The 25,194-nt window shown below is 37.5% G+C and overlaps 1 protein-coding gene across 1 annotated transcript in view; it reads left to right on the top strand.

The window, feature by feature from the left end:
* Positions 1-9,465: 9,465 nt before the first annotated feature.
* LOC135703982 (uncharacterized) overlaps positions 9,466-25,194 on the top strand; it is a 32,654-nt gene continuing 16,925 nt past the window's right edge. The window contains exons 1-4 of the mRNA XM_065225337.1: positions 9,466-9,814; positions 9,884-10,000; positions 10,683-10,785; positions 10,848-10,956. Coding sequence (XP_065081409.1) covers positions 9,547-9,814; positions 9,884-10,000; positions 10,683-10,785; positions 10,848-10,956 — 597 coding nt within the window. The 5' untranslated portion in view covers positions 9,466-9,546. The remainder of the gene's footprint in view (positions 9,815-9,883; positions 10,001-10,682; positions 10,786-10,847; positions 10,957-25,194) is intronic.

The raw sequence follows: 25,194 nt of genomic DNA, 5'->3' as shown, positions 1-25,194 counted from the left end.
CATAAAATCTAGATTGAGCTGGAATTGGGTTCTTTAAGGGTATTGAGGTAAATGCATATTCATAATCTGCATTAAAAATGGAACATAAACTCAAAATTTCATCAATTTTGGTACACAGGAACTATTTTAAATAAATACGATTACATTTGCAAAAATCACTTTATTAGCGCCCCTCGGTGTCACTTTGTATGGGAGCGAGCTGTCAGTTTGTTAGTTTAGTGTCAAACAGTGAAGTTATTATTTTGCTCGAGGGGTTGCTTTGTGTGGGTTCAAAAAAAATATCGCTGTGCTCATAAAACGAAGCTCTTTCAGAGGAAGTATAAAAAACGATACATTTTCAAAATTAAAGAACCAAATTAGGGCGGAACAACTTTTATAAACAATGACTTCTTTCGACGATTTATAGAATAACAAGGCTAGCCAATGCAAATCAACATCACAGGGTGTCCATCCAACCGGGAAAAACCGGGAATTCGGATTCACCGGGAAAACCCAAATCGCACCGGTCATAGTCTTTTAGACCATAATATGGTTTTGAAGAATCATTTACATCTTAATAAAGCTTGAAATGTTACATGGAATCAATCAATTGTACATAATTATATTATTTTGTTTACACATCTGTTTACAACTTTCATATTATGTCTTTCATTGTGATAAAGTATCAAATATCTTTAAAATTACAAAAAAAAATCTATTCTTTTCTTTCACAATCTGGGCGTTGTTTTTGGTTTCATTGGAAGAAAGATGCTTGAATTCTTTTGCTACAGTTTTCTGAGTGAAGTATTTCTAAAGCCTGAGCTAGACATACTATAACTTGTTACGAAGATACTTGAAAATAGAAAAGCACCCAAGTAACATTGAAAGTTTTATCGAGGTTTAAAGCATGCTACAAGTTTAAATCATGGTCTATAGAACCCTCATAAAACCAAAATTGTTACTTGGGCAGATTCAAGCCATTAAAAGAATGACCGATCTAAAACTCCTTTCATACCCGATCATGCTCGGCATGCAAGTGTTCGAAACCGGACACAATCAACGAAATTTTAAACTCATAAAATGATTGATCCAGAAATAAAATAAAAACAAAGTCTGCATTTGTGTTAACCAGGTACACAATATTAGTCAGGACCTCGGTCAGGACATCGTAGAATACCTTGGTTAGTCTGTAAAACATAAAGATCTGAATCTATACCTCTCGTGCCTAAGTCGAAGTACTTAATTATCTTAGAGATAAATCATCCAGCTCAAACCTAGGGGAAATCATCATTATCCTGAGTTCAAATCTAACCAGCGTAAGTCACGAATGATCCAGGAGTGTTAAAGCACAAACGAAGTGACAGACGGAGCGGCTCGAAAACTTTGGTGACTACCCGCATAAGCGCGAACCATTAATTGATCTATCCTAAAATGGTTAAAATTGGTTATAATCCCTGTTAAACTTCAACTGAAATGGTTATGGAACTTTACATGAACGTTTAATGATAAAGTTTTAACCTTAAGTATTATAGTTTTTTGGAAGTGGACCTTACAAATAATGGGTTGTTAAGAACCATTACCATTCAAAATTCTTGTTTTCTCCATACATTTTTGGAAAGAAAACTATACTAAAACCTTTTAACTTATGGTTTGAGAACATTAATGGTAATGGTTATGGTAACCAGTAAGGTCCATGAATGGTTTTGTAACATCGATCAACTTTATGTGGAATATATCGCGAATTGGTTGCCTGTAAATTACTGATTACCAATTCACGATATATTTCACGTAAAGTTGAGCGATAATACAAAACCATTAATGGACGTTACTGACTACCATAACCATAACCATAACCATTAATGTTCTCAAACCATAAGTAAAAACGTTCTAATATAGTTCTCTTTCCGAAAACCATTATCGGTAAGGTCATGTGATGGTTCGCGTTTATGCGGGTAACCTGCTATTGCAATTTTTCAGTGTACCACATGGCAACACCACTACTACTGGATTGTACCACATGGCAACACTACTACTAGATTGTACTAGCATTTTCACCAAATGTACTAGAATGTTTTGGTTCTATCTCTTTCACTCTACTCAAAACTGAAATGCATAAAAAAATACAAAATGATACGCACTCTTTGCACACTGTCAAAGAGTCATTGTACACAAAATCAACTTTGTTCAAATCAAAACAAAAAAACTAACCCATCTGGTGGATGATGGCACAAGCTTCCAAGAAAATTCTATTACAGTGAACCACATTATTTAAATGGATTTCTTCGCCAGTTAGTCGTCTGTCACTTCGTTTGTGGTTAAAGTGACTATAATAATAATAATAATAAAAAAAAATCTGAACTCCAGGCATTTTGGAAAATCTAATAATAAAAACCAATGATATTATGGGGCTTCACGAAGGTTTACCCATTCTATCATTAAGTCGATCATCGTATACCTTGTTGAGTCTGCAGAACTTCAAGAACAGATATCCGGGATGATTTTCATAATCCAACAAAGTTTTTTTTAAAACAAAATTGATAATTTTAAATGATGTTATGAACTGAAAATGCTATTTGGCTTATAGAACTTCAAAATATAAACTCCAGGAAGATTTTAAGAACTTTTAATATTGCGATTCTCTTGTTCAGGTTACTTGTTTTGATATATCTCGATTACTTTTTCAAAGAGTCGTATCCGTTTTTGTAAACAATGCATCTGATCGTCGATTTGGCGTAGCTGGTAGCTCGCACACGCTTACTAACACCACTTGCAGGTGAGGGAAAATTCCCCTATCTGATGGTAGTGTTAGCATGGGCGAGCTACCAGTTACGCCAAATCGTCGATCAAATGCATTGTTTACAAAAGCTGATACGTCCCTTCGAAAAAAGTAATCGAGTTTTGCTTTTTCCAACATCCAAATACAACATTTTAGGATCATTTTTTGCAGGAGACTATTTGAATTTATACGAATTCATGATTCCATGAGATGTTAGAGATCTTTTTTTTTTAACTAGTTCGTTTATTTACTAGGCTCAGTCGTGTGTGACACTTTGCGGAGCCAAAATCAGTAATGTTTGATTTACATTTTAAATAGCAGTATTTCTAGGTTAGTATTGGGTACCAATTACTCGTGGCGGGCTCGAGGTTAATAGGTAACAATTTCAATTGGAAGGATCTAGGTAGGAAACTGGTTTCTGAAGCCTCCTTCAGATACTACTCTCGGACGGTTGACCAAATCCTGGGGCAAGTAGCACAGGAACAGGAGGATAATAAGACTGGGACACAATGGCGGGAAATTGTTTGGAAAGGAGGGGATAGTCACATCAAACTCTAACATCAGACAAACAAAGGAATTCGTAGATCGCTTGCATGTAGGGAAGATCACGTGTTCCCAATACATCTCTTACTTCACGGAAGGGTTGTCTACCTCGGGCCACTAGGGTATCCAATAGTCGTGCTCTGGAGGCGTCATTACCCGGGCAATACCAAACTGCGTGATCGATGTCATCATAACCGGTTCTGCACCTACATATATTGCTGTCAACGAGGTTTATTCTATAGAGATGTGCGTCTAGCGAGTAGTGGTTAGACATAAGTCTTGACATCACTCGAATGAATCCCCGACTTACATCCAGACCTTTGAACCACGCTCTCGAAGAAACATTTGGAATAATGGAATGTAACCACCGCCCAAGAGAATTATTTGTCCAATCGTTTTGCCAACTTAAAAGAGAACTCTGACGTACTAATGATGTTAGAGATCTTGATCATAAACATATCAATACAAATCTCATCTTTTTTTTTACAAAATAGACGTATTAAAGAGCATCTCTGTAGCAATTTTGCTGAAAAAATATATGATTATCTATAAACGGTTATTTTTGGTCACCTTTTTAGTTTAAGACAGCGGTGATTTTTGGGTAGGGTTTTTTTAAGAACCGGAAAAAAATCGGGAATTGAAAAATTGGATTTGAATGGACACCCTGACATCATCATCGGGTAGGGGAAGACTTCTCCTACACGACGGTTATGTTGGTTTGTGTGGATGTGCTTTGAATTCCTAGAAATCTTCGAGAGAAGTCATTGTTTACAAAAGCTGATACACCCTAATTCCAGCTCTATCTAGAAATGTATAAGTCAACTAATAAGCATACGCCTTGCAAAAAGTTAATGAAGATCATGTATCAAATGACATGTATAAGCGGTCACACATACCTTTTATGCATTCTTATAGGATTTATATGGTTTGTCGGGTTTGTCTTATGGAATATATAAGGCAAAAATGTATTAGTGAAACCAGTGCGCAAAACAGTCAGGTTCATTGAGTCATTTTGATATGAATATGAACTGTCATCTGCCTCATCATTCACTGCCTCGTGAGAGTCTGAATGATTGAAAGGTTAACGAGTCACTGACAGCCGAGCACTCAGTCAGTAGCTCAGTAAACACGTTTCTCGATGAACATTTCAAATGGTCCTATCTGCTTTGATCGATTCTCTTCATCGACTTTCTCTTTTCATAACCACTGCTATGCAAACAGATTTCGCGCGAATTCTACCACATAGTTTGATAAAGGAGGTTCTTATCTATCGTCCAAAACGTCAAATACAACAGGGAAAGGTTTTGGATCTGAGTTATTAACGAAAGAGGAAGACCCTCCCCTTGGCTAGTTTTTTAACCTGGACGTTGGTGGGCGGGCCTAATCTTATGCTTCATAGTGAAGCGTTGGAGACGGTTGGCTTAGGTCCGGCATCGTTGGCTCATGCCGTGACAGAATAGCGTCATGAGCATGCGATGAGGATTACTGAGCTTCCCCTCTCTGATGAACCATTGCATAAGAGAACCAAAGTTCTAGCCTGAAGTGATAGTATCACACTTGTTACTCCTTTATTTGAAAGCCGCGTTGTAGTACGCTTACGTATAGGCACTGACGTTGGGTGCGATACTGGCGGGTTTTGCCGCAAATCACTCTTATTTTTTTACGCAGATAAATTATTTGGGTTTGCAAGGGAATTATACTATTGAAATATTTCAGAAAGTACCCATCAGTGCTCCTTCTACTTGCGTGACAAGCTTTCGTTGTTGTTTTCATTGAGGTATTACTCAGGGAACAATGTTAAACACCATTTTTGTACATGGTATTGCAACTAATCTTATATGTGCTTCATTTTGATTTGGGAGAAATGTTTGAACTATGGCTCGAGATTTCCACTGTGGTGCGCTTCTATTGTGAAATAACCATACGTAATTTTGTGGGACGACATAGTGGAAACGTGTGAGCGTAGTTGGAGCATATACCCTATATAATTTAAAATCAGCTAGGAAACTAACTTCAAAATGAAGCATTTTAGTCACTTGAAGGTGTCACCTGGGACGAACTAATATATATTAAATACACTGGAGTCGCTCTTTACGCGGATGATACGTCCCGCGTAAAAAAAAAACCGCGTAAAAAAACCGCGTAAATTCCGGAATCCGCGTAAAAAAAAACCTCGTAAATTCCGAAATCCGCGTAAAAAAACCGCGTAAAAAAAGACCGTGTAAAAAAACCGCGTAAAAAGCGACTCTAGTGTATAATGATAAACCGCGTAAATTCTGATATCCGCGTAAAAAAAAACCAAAATCCGCGTAAAAAAACCGCGTAAATTCCGGAATCTGCGTAAAAAAAACCGCGTCAATTCCGAAATCCGCGTAAAAAAAACCGCGTAAAAAAACCGTGTAAAAAAACCGCGTAAAAAGCGAGGGGGGCGACACATCTAAATCTCGAGTTTAGATGCTCAACAAATCTCACTCTAGCGAATCAATCTTCGAAAAATCTTCTTTCATTTGTCGCATCTACTTGCATCGCGCATCATCTTCTTGCAGGAAATCTTCAGAATCGTCAACAATCTTCTTTCTATCTACTCAGCGTGCGTGCAGCTAGCCACAGCATAACACAATTTTTTCTGCATCGTAGATAGAGTCGTCCCCCTCGGTAAAAAGCGACTCCAGTGTATAGGTCAAATTAAAAAATAACTTGAAACACGTTAAATTTCAGATTACATTCAAGTGCAGGTACTTACGTAAAACTACATAATTCGTATAAAATGTAAGTAAATCATCAATCACTCAACGAATCGATTACGTAAGTTAATATACTTCCAACTAATTAAAAATGGAAAATAACATCAAATTGAGTCGCCAACTAATTCAGTTGAAACTAAACTGTTGACAATTGAAAGCATAGTTAACTTTAACATAATTTTGATAAAACAATCATTTCATCCAGTTCACTTTAAAACAAACAAGTATGAAAGGAGATTGCTTAGAATAAAGATAAAAGTAATAAGCGCAATATTAAACGACATTAAATTTGAATCTGATACGGTATATAACAGAGTCGATAGCCATTGCAAATCAACCATCTCTACCTGTTTATTTTCCTAACTTTCACTATTATTGCTGTTACTCTGACTATCCCCTATGTTCAACAGCTTTCCTTACTATCCGGTATCGTAAACAGGATTCATTTGACCCCTGTGGTTATTATTCTGTGATGCCAAATCTATACCTCTACCCTGGTGCAGTATGGACAGCGATTTTTCGCTGGTGACTTGGCCCTATGACCCCCTTCTGTGCTTGAAAATGAAAATGAAAATGAAAATGAGTTATTAACGAAAGAGGAAGTCGATTAAGAGAATCGATCAATGCAGATAGGACCTTTTGAAATGTTTACCTAAGTTTATTCTGCCGTGATGCTGCCCAATATTTGTTTTGAATGACTGATGGCGGTAAGCTCCAACTCGGATTAACTTTTAATACCGTCCCTGTTTGTATGATCTGAAAAATGTTTGCTCAGAATTATGTTGATTAACTCTGATGTCGACATCAAACCAGCCGGACATTCTTGATCGGGATTTAATCCGAGGATAATACCGGTTGGAGCTTACCACCATGAGAGTACATTTTCTATGGAAAAATGACTCAATTATATGCTGTGTGAGCGATAATTGCTAATAGTTTTTGATTATGCGGGAAGATGTTCAATGAAAATTGCTTTAATTTCCTTTGCGAACAATCCTTATTCTGATGTAAACAAACGGTTTGGCTTACGTCTTCTCTCGAACTAGCGTGGCGCACTCTATGTTGGTGGTACATTAAAAAGTCCTATTGCTTGTACCATGAGGAATGAGTGCACCGAAAACACCAAGACGATTAGAAGAGAACTCGCATTATCACACTTTTTAATAAGTGAAAACGCGCTTATTTGTCCAGTTTGGTGGGAAGTGCGCAATAAAACGATAAAACTGTACGCAATATTTCTGTTTTTTTACAGCAATATATCTTAATTATTTAGCAAAACAATTGTGTATGCTTGAAGTGGTACATTAAATTTTAACTAAATACCACAAAATAATTATCATTGTAACATACACTGCACAAACGAATAGAATCCACACTCAAAATAATCCTCACGTCAATGCTACGTGAAAACACACATAGATTTTTTCCATCGCATTTTTCACGTAAGACTTACGTGATTCTCATATGGAGGCACTCAATTCAGTGAGATTCATTGTCACTGGATTATCACGTAGAAGTTACGTGATTCTTCCGATAAAATGCATGATGATTCCAACTGATTATTTAATTCCAATTCAATTTAAATAAAATGTATTCTTTATTTCTGAATAGACTTATATAAATAGACAAAAAACACATTGGCATTAAACATATAATGAAATAAAATTCGACAGAGAAACGAACACTAACAAAAATGCAACGGCTTATAACTTCCACTTGACTTGAAGCTCGATTTGAAGTTCATACATGATGGTCCTTGTCGTCATACTAAAAAGGAACAAACTAAATTAATCTCTTTGTAAAATTTTAATTAATTATACTTACAACTCGAAATTGTCTCAGTAAAGACCAAACCAATCTGGATTTCAATGGCATGTAAACATGCACAATGAACTAGCGCCATATTGTATAGCAATATGAGTGAATCACTCATTTATTTTTTCAGACGTGAAAATCACTTAGGGTTTACGTGAAACAAACGTAGAATCTGTGTATGTGTAATTCACGTAAACGTCATTAAAAAATCTGACGATTTCGAAAGGAGTTTCGGTTCACATATAAATGGTATCATGTAGAGTTTACTTGGGCCACGTAAAATTGACAGCAAAGGAAAATGAGATACCCTACGTGATTTTTCACGTAACAACAACGTGTCGATTATTTTGAGTGCACTACACTTTTAAAATTCGGCACATTTTTATTGGCGAATTTCCATGTAAAATTCCACATGTTGTGTCCACACATGAACAGAATCCACTCAGAAGTACACATTAAATTTATGGGTCAAATGAATAGTATGTGTGGTTACACATACATTTTATGTGTACACATAAGAACCAACAATCAATACGAAACTAACGATTTTAAATTGGCTCACTACTTGACTAGCCTATTGGTCCCAAGCAAACGATTAACGTACCCCATTCTAGTCGAACTTCTAGTACTACGCAATGTTTGTTTTGATTCGCTATGAAAGTTTGACAGATAAAATGAGGGGTTATTGGTTTTTCCTATGTTTCGAGCGAGGTTTCGAGGGGTGAATCGATTAGCTTGGGACCGAAGAGAGTAACAGAGCTGAGCCAAAAAGTTGAGCACGTTATTTCGGGACCTTCTAGTCTTAGAGTTACCTCTATGTAAGAACTAAGTGTCCGACACATATATATCATTTGTTTATCACATTGCGAAAATTCATGTGTGAAAATATAAAAACTAGCATTGAATTTTTATTAAGGGAAAAAGCTGACGGTAGTCCGCAAAACTCCAGTCATTTTTTGCGAAGCTCAGGGTTTTCGGAAACCCGAAACAAAACTTACATTGTTATACTTCCACGACGGCGGTTATGGCAAAATTAGTTCACCAATTCACTGAGAATTCAAACAACGTAAACAACCGAACTCGTAGCGTAGACAACGATAAAGTCACGTACAAAGCTGGAACATTTTGCTACGCGGCAAGTGTTGGCAACTTTTGTAAACAAAACAATTCACATTGCAAATCTCGATTACTTTTTCAAAGGGACGTATCAGCTTTTGTAAACAATGCATTTGATCGCCGATTTTGCGTAACTGGTAGCTCCCACACGCTTACTAAGACCACTAGTAGGTAGGAGAAAATTTTCCCTATCTAATGGTAGCATTAGCATGCGTAGGCGAGCTACCAGTTACGCCGAATCGACGATCAAATGCATTGTTTACAAAAGCTGATAAGTCCCTTTGAAAAAGTTATCGAGAAATATTTCCGAAAATCTCTGTAGGATTACTAATTAATATATATGCACGAGTTTCCTTTTTCACACCTTTCTCTAAGAACATCTTATCTTTGATCATTTTTATAGCAATCTTGATCTGTCACTTTAACCTTGTCAGATGTGACAACCCGCGTCACTGTCAAATTAAAAGCGTCGCGCAAACAAAAATCAATCATAGCAGCCGCGGTGCGTCATCAAACAAGTGTTATAAATCCTCTATCTACGCCGTCTCTGTTCGTGCGCTAAAACAAATTAAGATGTTTGCAACTGGCGTTACGAACGCAAACCCTTCTGAGTTCCCCAGATCAGTAGGTAAAAAGTGTGTCCCAGCGATGCAGATGGAATGTTGCATCGAAGGGTGCGATGCAAAATACGGTCAAGTTAGCGTTAGCTTCCATCGGTTCCCAATATCCCAGACATCCCGCGGTGCGCTGCGACGGCAACTGTGGATCGAAGCAGCCGGTTTGCCAAACAACAATGCAATCGTTAATAAAGCCATCATTTGTGGGCAACATTTCGAAAAAGGTAATGAGGTACTAGATTGGATTTGTTTTTTTTCTGTATTTATGTTTGTTTTTTTTTTTCTTCATCTAGGAAAACCATCACACCCAGTTGAAGTCAGCAGCCCGAATTGGGTCCCTACCTTAAAATTGAAGACGAAGAAAGCGGTATCTTTGGTTTCAACCTCTACCGATTCCATTGAACCTACAGGTAAAGGATAGTTAATTTTCAACCAAACAATTTTTTTTATTATAAACAATGATAATTGTATTTAATCAAGGTATCATGCGTGTCAAACATATTTTAGCATGCATTTCCCATCCCACATTTGGTTTACAAGCTAATTACTCCAACATGACAGTTCCCACCTTTGTTGAAAACTGTATGCATACCTTGAACATATGTCACATATGTTGACGATTGAAACTGACATATGTCAAAGTTTTATCAGCGGCACAGCGTGACACCTTTCGGCAGAACAGAAAACTATTGTCGTTTTCGTTTTTGCAATGTAAAACCGGTGTAGTGTAATCTAAAGCCCTCTAGTAAAAGTATGGACGACTGCCACCACAAAACTGAAAAAAACTGTTCCAATCTCGGTTCCTATCGAGCAAAGCGGTAGATTTTGACGGTTCGATAGGAACAACTTTTGCCAGACGTCCATACTTTTTCTGTAGGGCTTTAGTGAAGCAGGAATAAGCGTAGTTATTGACATTAATTAACATTAATTGTTTGTAAACAAAGGTGCATCTCATATCCACCCTAAATTATTTCGGTGTACGGCGGTGTAGTTACACTGCAAAAACGCATAAGATAAATTTTATGTTGAATGTTTTAGTTATTTTGTGTTGGATTAAATAAAAATTATAACTTTAAATTTTAACCGTTTCAGTTTCAACCGCCATGGCGATGAATACCATTACTCCTCAAAGACTGCAAGTACCAAGCGTACCAATAATGGGGCCACAAATTATCCCCAAGGATTTATTCTTACCGTGAGTAGAATACCAACGAAAGGAATGAATATTAGTCAAAACAAAGTTTCTTATTTCTTCAGAGCTTATTGTCGGCTATGTCTGGCAGAGGACGTGCACATGGTTTTTCCAAAGGATGCCAGAGTGTACCATCAGCTTGCGGATAAACTCAAAGAATGTTTAAACTTGGTGGTGAGTACTGTGAAATGCTCTTAGTTTTTATACCCGTAGGCGTTTCCAGGTGTGGGCAAAACATGACTTTTTTTTTACTTTAAATGATCTATATTTCTTGAATTTGTGTGGCTTACATGTATTACTTATTAAGTGACACAGACGCGTCTTTTCAACTTTAGTTCCTTTGAAATTCCAATTATTATTAATTACAGTTCCTAGTCCTATCATGCCTGTTTTAAGAATGGCCACCTCGGTGGGATTGGTTTGTTTTATATTTGAAAAAGGAGACTACTTATAACTACTATATACAACTAGGTAGTGTGGGTAAAACAGTTTTCAATGTATTTTTATGTCATTCGCCACCAGGGTTCTTCATTCCAAGACGTTAATTTCATTGGCGTTGACGGCGACTCTGTAGCTCTTTACTCCTATGAGAAAATCCATAAGCAAGTCAGACTGTGCGTGAAACATGGCGGACTATGTACTATACTTTCACTCCACCGAAAATTCCCATAAGAAACTGTCTAAATTTGCTGGAAGAGCAAATTTTTCGACGGTGCCGTCAACGCCAACCCTGCTCGCCATGCAGATTTTCAATCAATAGGGTAGAGAACTACTTCGGCCTAATCGCCCATTTTAGGCCTATCGAGCAGGAAACTTCAAATAAATCCATGATTTCAGAGTTAATATATAAATTATGCATATGGTACTATACTTTAGTTAATAAGATACCAAACGAAGTCAATGAGAACACGTGATATGAAGGTTTGCACACATTATTCCCAAAAACAAAAGAAGCACTCCGACCGAATCAATTTTTATCTTCATCCGATAGGCCGAAGTGAATTCATTGGCATTTCAATGGCGTTTCAATGCGCTAGGCCGAGTTTAGAATCCGTAGGCCGAGTTTGGCGTCAAGAAACAGTGTTATACTTTTGACAACATCCCAACGATTGGTTTCTCTTTATCAAACCTTAGGGTACGTACGGAAAGGTAAATAAATTTAGAAGCCATCAGTAATAACAACATTCTGTTTGGTTCTAAGCTGCGCTAGATTAAGAAAGACTAAGTGCGGGTTGTGCTTAATAGGCCGGAAATGGGGTAGTTAACCCTATTAGACGCTAGAACAAATCTTTTGAAAGACTGTTTCCATAAGGTACAGTGTAAATTATGGGGCAAGTGGGTAAATGCTGTCAAACCACTGAAATATAATAAACAAGATTCTTGTTTTTTTTTTAACTACGATTGGTTTGTAACGGCTTCTTGAGGAACTAGCAATGCAAACCATTTTCTGTTGCTATTGTGGTTTACTTGCCCCACCAGTTTTCACTTACCCCACCGTACCTTACATTATTTGTATAAGTCGATCGTTTTTCGGAAATGGCTCGTGGTGGGTTCAAGGTTTTTTTTAAGAAGAAGAAATTAAACCCCCCTTCCATTCTAAGTTTTATTTTTATTCATAGTGATACTTGAGCATATGTGCTCAATATATCATTTAAATATTGTGAGATTTTTGACATGGGAAAGTCAGGGGGTCATAAAGAAAATAAATTTTCATTGTCTCGAAAACTTAAATAAATTTATTACTGTTAAGTAATAAAACCAGTAACTTATAGAGATTATCATTTTACATGATTACTTTTTTATATATAATGCGTTTCTTTTTCAGGCTCATTTGCTATAGCTTTGCGGAGCCGATATTCATTGTTTAGATTACAAAATTACTTAGAACTAACGTTAGTAAAGCGGGGGCCGATTACTCTCGGCTATCTCGAGGTTAGGGGTAACAAATTGTAACAAATTGATGGCAGGGTAGGGATTGTGAACACAAGGTTTGGAGAGCAAGGTGCTCTTGATCTCGAGCTAAGCGACACTCTGATGAAAAAGACAAACATGGGGGTACACCGATGGGCAGCTAACAACTTGGAAGAACACAAGATGACACTAATTGCTAAATCCTCAAATCTATCCGTTTTAAAAACACATAAATTAAATTCAAATAGTCGAGGTCTCGGCTCGCCAAGACATCTCTACCGGGTATAGCGGGTTGTTTTCCTCGGGCCCTGAGGGATGTGGATAACTCAGATCTGACAACACGGTGTAAGGTACATGACCAAGCAACATGCTCGATATCGTGATAACCACTGCCACCCGCACATACATTGCTGCCTGAGAGCCCAATTCGATAGAAGCGCGAGTCTAACGAGCAGTGATTGGACATATAAGCCTTGATATAACGCGTATAAAGTCGCGGTGTCCAACCCTTTGAACCATGGTTTGTTCGACACCTGTGGGAGAATAGAATGTAACCATCTTCCCAATTCACCATTATTCCATTTTTGTTGCCAACTGATGAGGACTTGCTGACGAGCAATGGAGAAAAATTCGTTGAAGGCGATTTGTCGCTCAAAAATATCGCCTTTCATAGCGCCCATCTTAGCCAATGAGTCCGCTTTCTCATTACCCGGAATTGAGCAATGCGATGGGACCCAAGCTAAGGTGATAGTATAGGAGCAGTTAGATGAAGCACTCAGTTTAGATCGTATTTCAGGCAGGAAATACGAGGAGTACTTCATGGGCCTCATTGAACGAATATCCGTAAAAATGAAATAATGGTCAGAAGGTAGTGAGGCAATTCGCTCTACTGCGTAAAATATAGCTGCGAGTTCCGCAACGTATACGGAGCATGGTTTCTGCAGTTTATAGGAGGCGCTATGACATTGATTAAATACACCAAATCCAGTGGAAGCATTTATGGTTGATCCATCTGTGAAAAATCATTTATCGTAACTTACATGGTGGTACTTGATTGCAAAAATTGAGGAAACAACCATCAGTACTACCGAGGTACATAGAATTTTGAATGTTTAGGCTTTAGAACAAATGTCCAACAACATAATTAATTATTTCAGGCAAAAATCGTTGCAATCCTCCATTGCAACGATTAGTTCCCTTTATACTTAGATAAGTTTTAGTTTTTAGTTTTAAGATTTCAATTGTTATACTGACATGCAGCTTTAAAAAACCTGTTTTAAATACTGAATTGCCAAGGCAGGAACAATGTTAAAACACTAAGATATGTATCATAACAATTAAGTTTAAGTTTTCGTGCATCTCAGATGAATCAAATTCCCTCCCCTTGGCTAGTTTTTGCACCTTGCTGTTGGTGGGCGGGCTTAATTTCATGCTCTATAGTGGAGTGTTGGAGACGGTAGGTTTATGGCCGGCGTTGCTGGCTCATGCCGCGATAGAATGGCGTCATGGGCAGGCACTGGGGATTGCTAAGCTTCCCCTCTCTGATAAACCACTGCATGAGAGAACCAAAGATCCAGTCTAGCAGTGATAGTATCACACTTGTTACTCCTTTAAACGTATAGGCACTGACGTTGGGTGTGATACTGGCGGGTTTTGCCGCAAATCACTCTTATTTTATTTATTTTTACGCAGATAGATTTATTTGGGTTTGCAAGGGAATTATACTATTGAAATATTTCAGAAAGTGCCCAACGGTGCTCCTTCTATTTACGTGACAAGCTTTCATTGTTGTTTTCATTGAAGTATTACTCAGGAAACAATGTTAAACATCATTTTTGTACATGGTATTGTAACTAATCTTATATGTGCTTCATTTTGATTTGGGATAAGTGTTTGAACTATGGCTCGAGATTTCCACTGTGGTGTGCTTCTATTGTGACATACCCATATGTATTTTTGTGGTGCGACATAGTGGAAACGTGAGAGCGTAATTGGAGCATATACCCTATATAATTTAAAAATCAGCTAGGAAACTAACTTCAAAATGAAGCATTTTAGTCACATGAAGGTGCTACCTGGGTCGAACTAAGATATAATAAATAGGTATAGGTCAAAATCAAAAGTACTTGAAACACGTTTAATTTTAGATTACAAGCACAAGTGCAGGTACTTAATAAAGCATGGGTTATGATTGATTAGGTGAATTAGAGCTTTTAATAATTTATTAAATTAGTCTAATGAGATATCATAATCATCAAATGAACTTAAATAAGAAATAAGAATAAGTAGATTAACAGAAGAATTAGGATGCGGGGGGGTCCGCTTAGGGAGGCAACTAACCTTTAAAGTTGTAGAATAAATCTTCTTATTTAGTCTTGAACTTTAAAAAGAAAACGCAGGCAGACCAATAGCATTTAGCAGATTAACAAGGAGAGGAATAGTTTAGGAAATAAGTAAAAGTAGAGTTATGTGACAATTAATAGCTTTTAAACTTTTGGAGGTATTGTATTCCCCTGAGTTTGTTGTACTCGATTACTATATTATTTTCTTAATACGCAAAATCTCTTATATATGCGGTTAAAGCATTTGAGTTAATGTTAATCTAGCATTTGAGTCAATGTTAATCTATGAACTAAACCCTATTTACATAAAATCGATCTTTCCTTATGTGGTATTGATGCATGTTTAACTTTTTGCGGCTGTCGGAATCAACGCGCCTACGTCTACGGAGCATACGCAGAAGTGATTCGCAATGCAGTAGAGCTCACCAAAAGTTTTTTTTTGAGCTTCTGTAGTATAGAATTTGTTCGGTACGGTCGCGAAATCTTGAAATGATTGATACATGCGGTAAAATAACTAAATTGAAACAAAGCTCAACAGTAAAATAAGTAGGGGAAATGACGGCTTCGGCATGACAGACTATTTTCGGCAACACAAATTGAAACACTATTTTCACTGGATTTTCTTACGAAAACACTTCGCTGAATGCATGCAAACAATTCTTTATGCTTTCAGCTTCAATTTGACTATATTTTTACCACTGAGAAAAAGCAATCTAGCAGGGTTTTCTTGAAATGAAACACACGCACTACAAATTGTAGCTGATTTCGAGTTGCCGATAATAGAACAGCAGATTTACATGCAGTTCAAATGGAACGGTTGCCGAAGAAAAACTGGTTGCCGACAATACTCGCTCTCACTAGAGAAGATTGGAGCTTTGTAAAAGCGTTTCAAAACAGTTTTTGACAATTCTTTCGACTGAAATTGTTAGAGCAGCTGGCAGCAAAAGATTGTAAACAAACCAATACTGCATATGTGTGCGTTCCTTAGAGAAAAAGGCTATAGAAAGAAGGTTGCTGCTTAGGTTGCCAAGAATACGTAAATTCCCCTAGAATATTTAGGGAGGAAACCAAAATTAATCAACTTGCCAACATAGGCTATCACATTTATTTTGGCGGCACTCTTTAAGTGATAATAAGTTGTTTTTTTTCTCTACGGTTGTTTCGCGTGGCGTTCACAATTTGCGCGATTTTCGTATCTTATAGTACGTTCAGACTACAGAGTTATAACATGTTATAGCGCTATCTTGATGGTGGTTTCTGTGTTGCAATTATTTGACAACCGTTATAACATGTTATAACTCCTCAGTCTGGCCAGCGTTTTACGTAATTTAGATGTTTAGCTCTAAACGGTTTTACTGACTCGAGGTCGTTCCTTAAGCGGTGTTGGTACAGGTTAAACCTTTGCCGACTGTCGGATTCAACGCGACTACGTCTACGGAGCTTACGCAGAAGTGATACGCAATTCGGTAGAGCTTGTCAAACGCTTTTGAGCTTATAGAATTTGTTCGGTGCGGTAGCGAAATCTTGAATTTATTGATACGTTCTTTAAATTAACTAATTTGATACAAAGCTCAGTAGTAAATAAGTAGAATATCTAGGGAGGAAACCAAAATTAATCAACTTGTCAACATAGGCTATCACATTTATTTTGGTGGCACTCTTTAAATCATAATAAGCCTTTTTCTCGCTTCGGTTGTCTCGCACGGCTTTCGGAATTCGCGCGGTTTTCGTAACATACATAATTCAGATATTTCGTTCGAAACGGATTTACTTATTCAATCAGTTTACTACGAGGATGTATCCACGCGCACACGTCACAGCATTTTTTCTATAACTATCTTGAAACAATACATACGGAATCCAGTGTTCAAGCGGCCAACATAAGCTAGTCCTTCTGCTGTATTGATGATGATGATGATGATGGTCCCACCTCTTACCCCTACAAAGGTTTGAGCTGGACGATTTATCTTTAAGATAATTGAATATGATATTTTAACCAGGTTGGCAAACAAAATCGAACTGGTTCCAGTTTTTTTTTTTTTCCTTTGGTTTGTTTTTTCCGTCGATCTTGTTTTCCGTGCTCAGCACCAATGCTACCGACGTGCCAGGAAGGCAGCTCCCACACCTGGACCCTACCTATCGACCCATCAACTCATGAACCGGGGACCAACGGCTTTACTTCCCATCCGAAGGAAGGCGTGATCAGAAATGTTATGCCTCTTATGCGAGGCGAACCAGCCTAAGGCTGAAAGCCTCCTAAATAAAGCTAAATTAATTAATTAATTGCCTCTTATGCCAGGCCTGCTGGGGTGAGAGGTAATCACGCTTACCACTACACCACCTGCGCCGTTGCACTGGTTTCAGTTACAGATATAAATTCCCTCTAGAGTTTACAGTTGCTTCACAGCGATATAAATGTGGAAAAGCTCAGGCGTCCACCTCTTAGTTCGCCTTTTTGTCCACCTAAAATATTCATAAGTATTACAAGCAATCAAGAGTTAATAAACAATCAACAAAGCATCCTATTACACTAGCAATTCCGCAATCTGATGCTATCATAATTTTCAGCAATGTCAGGAATGCTCACGAACCCCTAACATTTGCCAGAAAACTTACTACTGACTCAAGGTATCTTTCAAATAAGCTTCACAATTGCATTTTTTTATCAAATGTTAAATTCAGTCCTCTTTTTTTTTTTTTTTTTTTTTTTTTTTTTTTTTTATTCTTTATTTGTTCCAAATTCAAAATAAATTACATTTCATTTTAACCTAGGTGCTCCAGTTACTGCAGTAACGTACCAGCCTTAATTGTTATGATATATATCTAAGTGTTTTTACATTGTTCATGTCTTGGCAATTCAGTATTTTAAACAGGTTTTTTAACCTGCATGTCAGTATAACAATTGATATCTTAAAACTAAAAACTAAAACTAAATCTTATCTAAGTATAAAGGGAATTAATCGTTGCAATTGAGGATTGCAACGATTTTTGCCTGAAATTATTAATTATTTTGTTGGACATTTGTGCTAAAGTCTCAACATTCGAAATTCTAAATTCAGTCCTCTATATCCGTAATACGCGCGCAAGGCTCAAACCTTTGTAGACTACATTTTTTTTTTAAATTAATTAATCTACTATTAAATCAAATATTAAAAATCCATCATCACCCTCGTGGCGAACAGAAATAGTTTTTGCAGTGCTACAATAATTATTAAAAAGTCGTTATGACAGCTATCCATATAAAATAATCCGTTAGAGATAACTTCGTCAAGATACATAATTTGTCAATTCATAAAAAAAATCACTGGATAACTGTTCAAAAGACAGTTTTAACGTGTGAAATGCAGTGTCTTTTAAATACTGTAAGTGTTGCTAAACGTTTGATATGTCTAGGCATCGAATTGAAAACATTTATTCTTTTATAATATAATGAATTTTGTGAAGCACAAGTCATGAAATGTGGTGTTCTTATTTCAACCGCGTTTCTAGTATTATATCTATGAAAGTCACTTCCTCTTTCAATTCGATCAAACAAATATCGAGGCAGCAAACCGTTAACTACTTTAAAAATGAACACCATAGTCAAATATACAATTCTTTGCTTCACCGACAACCATTGTAAGGCGTCTAACATCAAAGTAGAGGAAGTGAATCTACTATATCTCAAAATCAAACGCATTATTTTATTCTGCAAGCGCTGTAATCTCGATTTCAAGATGAAGAGACATGATTGATTTGTATAGCTGTATTTTACTGGCAATAGTTAAATCGTTTTTCAATCGACATAGAATTCCATACTTCTTGGCAATTTTCTTGATGACATTGTCAATGTGAGAGTTGAACTTAAGTGTGTCATCAATAATCACGCCAAGATATTTAATCTCCCGAACGCGATCAATAGACTCATTATCAATTACAGCAGAGACGTTCTCATTTACTCGATTCCGCGAAATTACCATAAATTTAGTTTTACTTGTATTCAATTAATTATAGTTAATTATACTTCAACCATCTACTTAGAGAACGCAAATCTTCATTCAAGTGTAAAACAGCATCATCTAAATCCTTAGCTGCAATGAATAGCACAGTATCACCTGCAAAAAGATTAATGTCGCAAAATCGTAAAACACGTCGCAAGTCATTAATATACATAATAAATAACAGGGGCCCTAATACACTTCCCTGGGGCACTCCAAGGGTATTCCCCACGGGACTGGAAACAGAATCATAAAAAACAGTCCGTTGAGTTCTGTCAGACAAATAGCTTTCAATCCATTTATATGCAGTACTCGTAATTCCAAAGCGCTTGATTGATCTTAACAATAAGGGCCTAGAAATTGTTTCAAAGCGCGTTTAAGATCCAAAAAAACAGCAACAATCGTATCTTTACACTCCAAGTTATTTTTCCACTTCGCTAATACCAAATTCAACGCGGTTTCACAAGAATGACCTTCCCGATATCCCGATTGTTCTGGTATCAACAAACTATTACTGTTTAAATACTCCAATTGTCAATGTATTGTCAAAGACAGAAGCAAAATTTATTCAAATGGGTCAAGTCTTGAAAATTAAGCTGTCACGCAGCTCCAGCTTGATACCCAAAAAAAAAGAGTCCTATACTGAATCAATAGTGAAATTAACAGATTGCTTAGATGTTCCTTTTCCTGTTGGTTTCAATCAGCGATGGCATGTATCTTAATTTTTGTTCATGATAAAAGAAGGGATGGTTTTATGGCTGTAAAGCTGTAGTTTTCATGCAAAACCGTTAGACTAGATCATTTTCTACACCCAACCGGGGAATGTAAGATTCGCTTACAATTATGTGGGATTCATCATCAGAGGATGTTAATGGAGACCGCATGAACCGAGGATGCGATATACCGACTGCGATCCAATGCAAGAAAATTGGAGAAAGAAAAAGGTGGAATATGTATTAGTGAGTGAAATTTAATCATGTCGAAAAAAGTGCCGATTGGGGGGGGGGGGACTCGAACCACGAACTTTGCAAATAACAGACCTGTGCTTTCCCCACTGCTCTCTCTACACGAAACGAAAATCAATTATTTTATTCATGTGTTTCACTTATACATTTTTGCTAAAACATCAGCCTTATAAAGGGTGATACGGTCAAAATTTGGTCAATATCAACTTGACGTATTTCTTTCAATTTTGCATTTAAAAAACCTGAACACCCCTCATTTTGAAGGTGTGTGTGTGTAGAATGTTGCTCCTATTTTGATTTTGGAATTCACTCTTCAGTTGTCAAAATGCCGTCCAAGCAAGAAGAGCAGCGTATCAAAATTTTGCTCGCGCATCGCGAAAATCCGAGCTACTCGCACGCAAAGTTGGCAAAATCGCTAAAAGTTGCCAAATCAACCGTTACAAATGTAATTAAAGTGTTTGGGGAACGTTTGTCGACAGCCAGGAAGTCTGGATCGGGGGGAAAGCGAAAACCGGAAGCCGCTGAGACGACAAAGAGAGTTGCCGGTAGTTTCAAGCGAAACCCTAACCTCTCTCTCCGAGATGCCGCAAATAAGCTGGGTGTATCGTCTACAACCGTGCATCGAGCCAAAAAACGAGCCGGACTATCGACTTACAAGAAGGTAGTGACTCCAAATCGCGATGATAAACAAAATACGACGGCCAAAGCGCGATCCCGGAGGCTGTACACGACGATGCTGACGAAGTTTGACTGCGTGGTAATGGACGACGAAACCTACGTCAAAGCCGACTACAAGCAGCTTCCGGGACAGGAGTTTTATACGGCAAAAGGAAGGGGAAAGGTAGCAGATGTTTTCAAGCACATGAAACTGTCAAAGTTCGCAAAGAAATATCTGGTTTGGCAAGCCATCTGTACCTGTGGCTTGAAAAGCAGCATTTTCATAGCTTCCGGGACTGTCAACCAAGAAATTTACGTGAAAGAGTGTTTGAATAAACGTCTGCTGCCTTTCCTGAAGAAACACGGTTGTTCCGTACAGTTTTGGCCGGATTTGGCATCTTGCCATTACGGTAAAAAGGCCATGGAGTGGTACGCCGCCAACAACGTGCAGGTGGTTCCCAAGGACAAGAACCCTCCCAACACGCCAGAGCTCCGCCCAATTGAGAAATACTGGGCTATTGTCAAGCGGAACCTAAAGAAGACCAAAAAAACTGCTAAGGGTGAGCAGCAGTTCAAGGCAAACTGGCTACAAAATCTGATGGCAGGGGTCAAGCGTAAGGCCCGGCAATTCGGATTTGGAAAAGCGGAAACCTAACTGAATATTTTTCCTGAATTTTATACTAATTGAACTTGAAAAAGAAATTTAATTTGATTTTTTAAATAAACGATTTCACCGATTTACACGCGTTTTCCCTTGACCAAATTTTGACCGTATCACCCTTTACATTCCATAAGACAAACCACATAGTTCCTATAAGAATGCATAAAAGGTATGTGTGACAACTTATACATTTCATTTGACATATGATCTTCATTAACTTTTTCCAAGGCGTCTGCTTATTAGTTGACTTATACATTTTATGAATAATCAGCCATTGAAATTTGCCAAAAAGTATAAGGAGATTTCTATCCGTGTATGCTTCTGGATATGGAAAGGCTAAAAGCAAACAAGAAGCGTTCATTTCCTCGCATACTCGACTTCGTTTGCTTTTTTCTGCTGGAGAGAATCGAGGCAAGTGTGTGCGTCGTTGTACCATAGAGGTAACTCTAAAACTAGTAGGTCCCGAAAAAACGTGCTCAACTTTTTGGCTCAGCTCTGGTACTATCTTCGGTCCCAAGCTAATCGATGCACCCCTCGAAACATAGAATAATCCACGAACCCCTTATTTTATCTGTCAAACTTTCATAGCGAATCAAAACAAACATTGTGTAGTACTAGAATTTCGACTAGAATGGGGTACGTTAATCGATTTGCTTGGGACCAATAGGCTAGTCAAGTAGTGAGCCAATTTAAAATCGTTAGTTTCGTATTGATTATTGGTTGTACCATGTTATACATAAAAATCAAGGCAAATGCTTGCTTGTGTAGGTGAAAGCATATCCAGAACAATGAATAAAAAAAGATTAAAAATCATTGCATCGTCTGCAAGGGCAACATCTAACATTCGCTGCGATGTTCATGACGAGGTTCATGAACAGAGGATGATAGGAAATGGAATTAACATGCATTCTAATAAATTTTTGGTTTGCTTGTAGTATTAAAAATAAATTATTAAGTTTGGTGCATTTTTCAGAAGAATTGAATTGACAACGACTTCAAGTAATGAACAATCTTAATTGATAAAACCTCATTGTCCTCCTTTAATGTTAAGAAAAGGAAACATTGTCCTCTTTTATCTCCAAACCTAACCTTACCCTAACCCTTTTCAAGTTTTTGATATGGTAACCCGGTTGACTGGACTTGCTTCCAGTTTGCTATCGGTTAGCCACAGAATGGCGGTAGCGTTCTGAAGCGCGCCAACGAATCCTCGGGATCCCACTTCCGATCGGTATCGCCTGCCCTAACGGCGTTTATCGTGCCTGACGGAAAAAGTAAATGCCCGTCAGTGAGTTGAGATTTCCCCTTACCGGTTGTGATTAACGAGTTGCCGGTTGCTCTGGTATCCGCAACTGCAATGGCAAAACTACTTCCAACCGCTCGTTTGCTCTCGGCCAAATGTTTCCGATCGGTACCGCCTGCCCTGATATCGTTTGTCGTACCTGACGGTAGAGGTGAAAGGATTTCAGTGACGATATCAGGCGTAACATTTGGTAACGGCACAAAAGCTTTTGTAAACAAACTTTTTAAGGCCCTCTACACGCGGACCGTTTTTTTTTTTAAATTCGTGGCACATATGAATAGGAAATCAAGCAAAGATGGGACAATTAACCACTTCATTCGAGCAGGGTTACTTCCACTCACTTGCTATAAAAAAATGTTTTTCGGAATTATGAAATCATGAAATAGTATAATGTTAATTAGTACTTGTAAGTTACAAGAAAAGGTCATGATATATCATCGTCATATTTGACACATAAAATCTGTCAATATTGCTTTCAGTGCGTCACAATCAGCGATTTAACGACTCGTGAGCGATCACTCTGAGTGAACGCTCACGAATCACAAGATCGCTGATTGTGACGCTCTGAAAGCGAAATTGGCAGGTTTTATAAATCAAACACATACTTTACACCCTCTTCTTGTTACTTACAAGTACAACATATCATTATAACATCTAATGATTGCATAATTCCGAAAAATATTTTTTTATAGCAAGTGAGTGGAAGCAACCCTGCATTCGAGCAGTTAAAATGACATTTACTACCACTTGAACTTTGAAATAAAACATTATTTTGAGAACCACGAGAAAAGTAGCCAATATTTGTGCGTTTCATAAAAATATATAAATTAGTTGGTCCAGTTTTGTGAAATCGCTGGTAGAAAGTCACACCAAAACTGCTTGACAAAGTGGTCAATTCTAGATAGAGCTGGAATTAGGGCGTAACAGCTTTTGTAAACAATGACTTCTATCGATGATTTCTAGAAAGTTAAGTCTTGTCAACGCAAATCAAGAACACCACCTTGAGTTCTTAGAAATCATCGATAGAAGTAATTGTTTGCAAAGGCTGTTACGCCCTAATTCCAGCTCTATCTAGAATTATGCTTTTATGGGCAGCATAGTGCTGACATACTTTGATCATCACTGATTCAATGCTTACTAAGCCAACAGAAACATTAGCGGGGAAAGAAGACCCTGTTGAACTTGACTCTAGTCTGACATTGTAAGGCGATATAAGAGGTGCAGAATAATAGGTGGGAGCCATATTTTAATCACATGTGTGTTCAAAGTTGGGGCCTAATCAGTAAAGGCACGGTATTACCACAGACAAACAGACGTATCTCTTTGAATAAGTTTTTCTTGAAAAAAACATAGGACCTCGGTAAGGACGATTTCTAACGTCGAACATTCCCACTATTGTGCGAATACAGCGCACTATGTCCGACACTTTGGTTAACGTACAGAACAAGAGTAATAACGATTGTCGCCTATGCGGATTTCCGGTTTTCAACTGTACCGATAATATGACATGCAAGGTAAGCAGTATACATAGAAACATCAAAGTGATCCGATACCAGCAGTAGTTCGCGGAAATGAAAATTTTCAAAACAATCGTTAAATGCGTGAACGGTTATCCAGATTGATGGGTTACGCATATTTGTCTTTCGGGTTGGAAATTATCTCGACTTCTCTGAGTATTGAGTATCATTGTGCTGCCACACCTTATACACATTCATGCTTTGGCGTTGGCATGGAAAGCTCTCAATTAATAACTATGGAAGTGCATCCAGAACTCTAAAGCAATCCTCACACGCATAAATATATTGACGCGAAGGGGAATTATTGACAATAATATTGATGATGTGAATTCAGAAATATTGTCAATCTCAATGTATTGACGTCAATATAGAATGTATTGACAATACGATTATTGTCAATAAAAGCAATCGTGTAGGGTCCACTTAAGCCTAGCTGAAGAAGAATAAGAAGCGTGTCCAAAATGCTCGTGAATTTGGTAAAATCTAGATAGAGCTGGAATAAGGGCGAATGTCGCAAGTGTAAACAAACTGAGGTTAATACATCACGTTATACAACTATTAGAATGCTACAAAACGATACTAAAAATGTTTGGACAAATAATGTACTTTCTTAAAAAAACGAAAAAAACATAAGGGCGAAACCAACTTTTTTTTTATTACAAATTGAGTTGGCTCTTACGGCCGCTTCCTCCCATATACATAGATGGGGCGAAACAGACATATTTTCTCCATACAAGGCGAAAGATATAATTTGAATCTTTTCACTACTCCTTGCAATTACCGGTTGGTAATCAAAAGAAAATATTGTTAATCTGATCGAAATAAGCGAAAACACCCCAACACATGAATTTATCTAGAATCCAACAAACTGCAATAGGTCGATAGTAACAAACCACCAGGAAAAAGAACGTAAACATTGAGGCGAAACAGACAATGTCAAAAACTAGCAGGCGAAACATAGGGGCGAAATATCATCTGTGAACGCAGCCGGGCGAATAACCTCAAGGCGATACAAGATACTATAAATCAAAAGGGCACATGCAACATTTTCATTTTTTTCGAGCTGTAAATAAAAATAAAAA

Source organism: Ochlerotatus camptorhynchus, unplaced genomic scaffold (genome assembly GCF_037179485.1).
Source record: "Ochlerotatus camptorhynchus isolate MF236.1 unplaced genomic scaffold, CSIRO-AGI_Acam_v1.1 ptg000228l, whole genome shotgun sequence".
In the NCBI taxonomy this organism is placed as follows: Eukaryota; Metazoa; Arthropoda; class Insecta; order Diptera; family Culicidae; genus Ochlerotatus; species Ochlerotatus camptorhynchus.
This window is presented reverse-complemented; position numbering and strand designations above follow the sequence as displayed.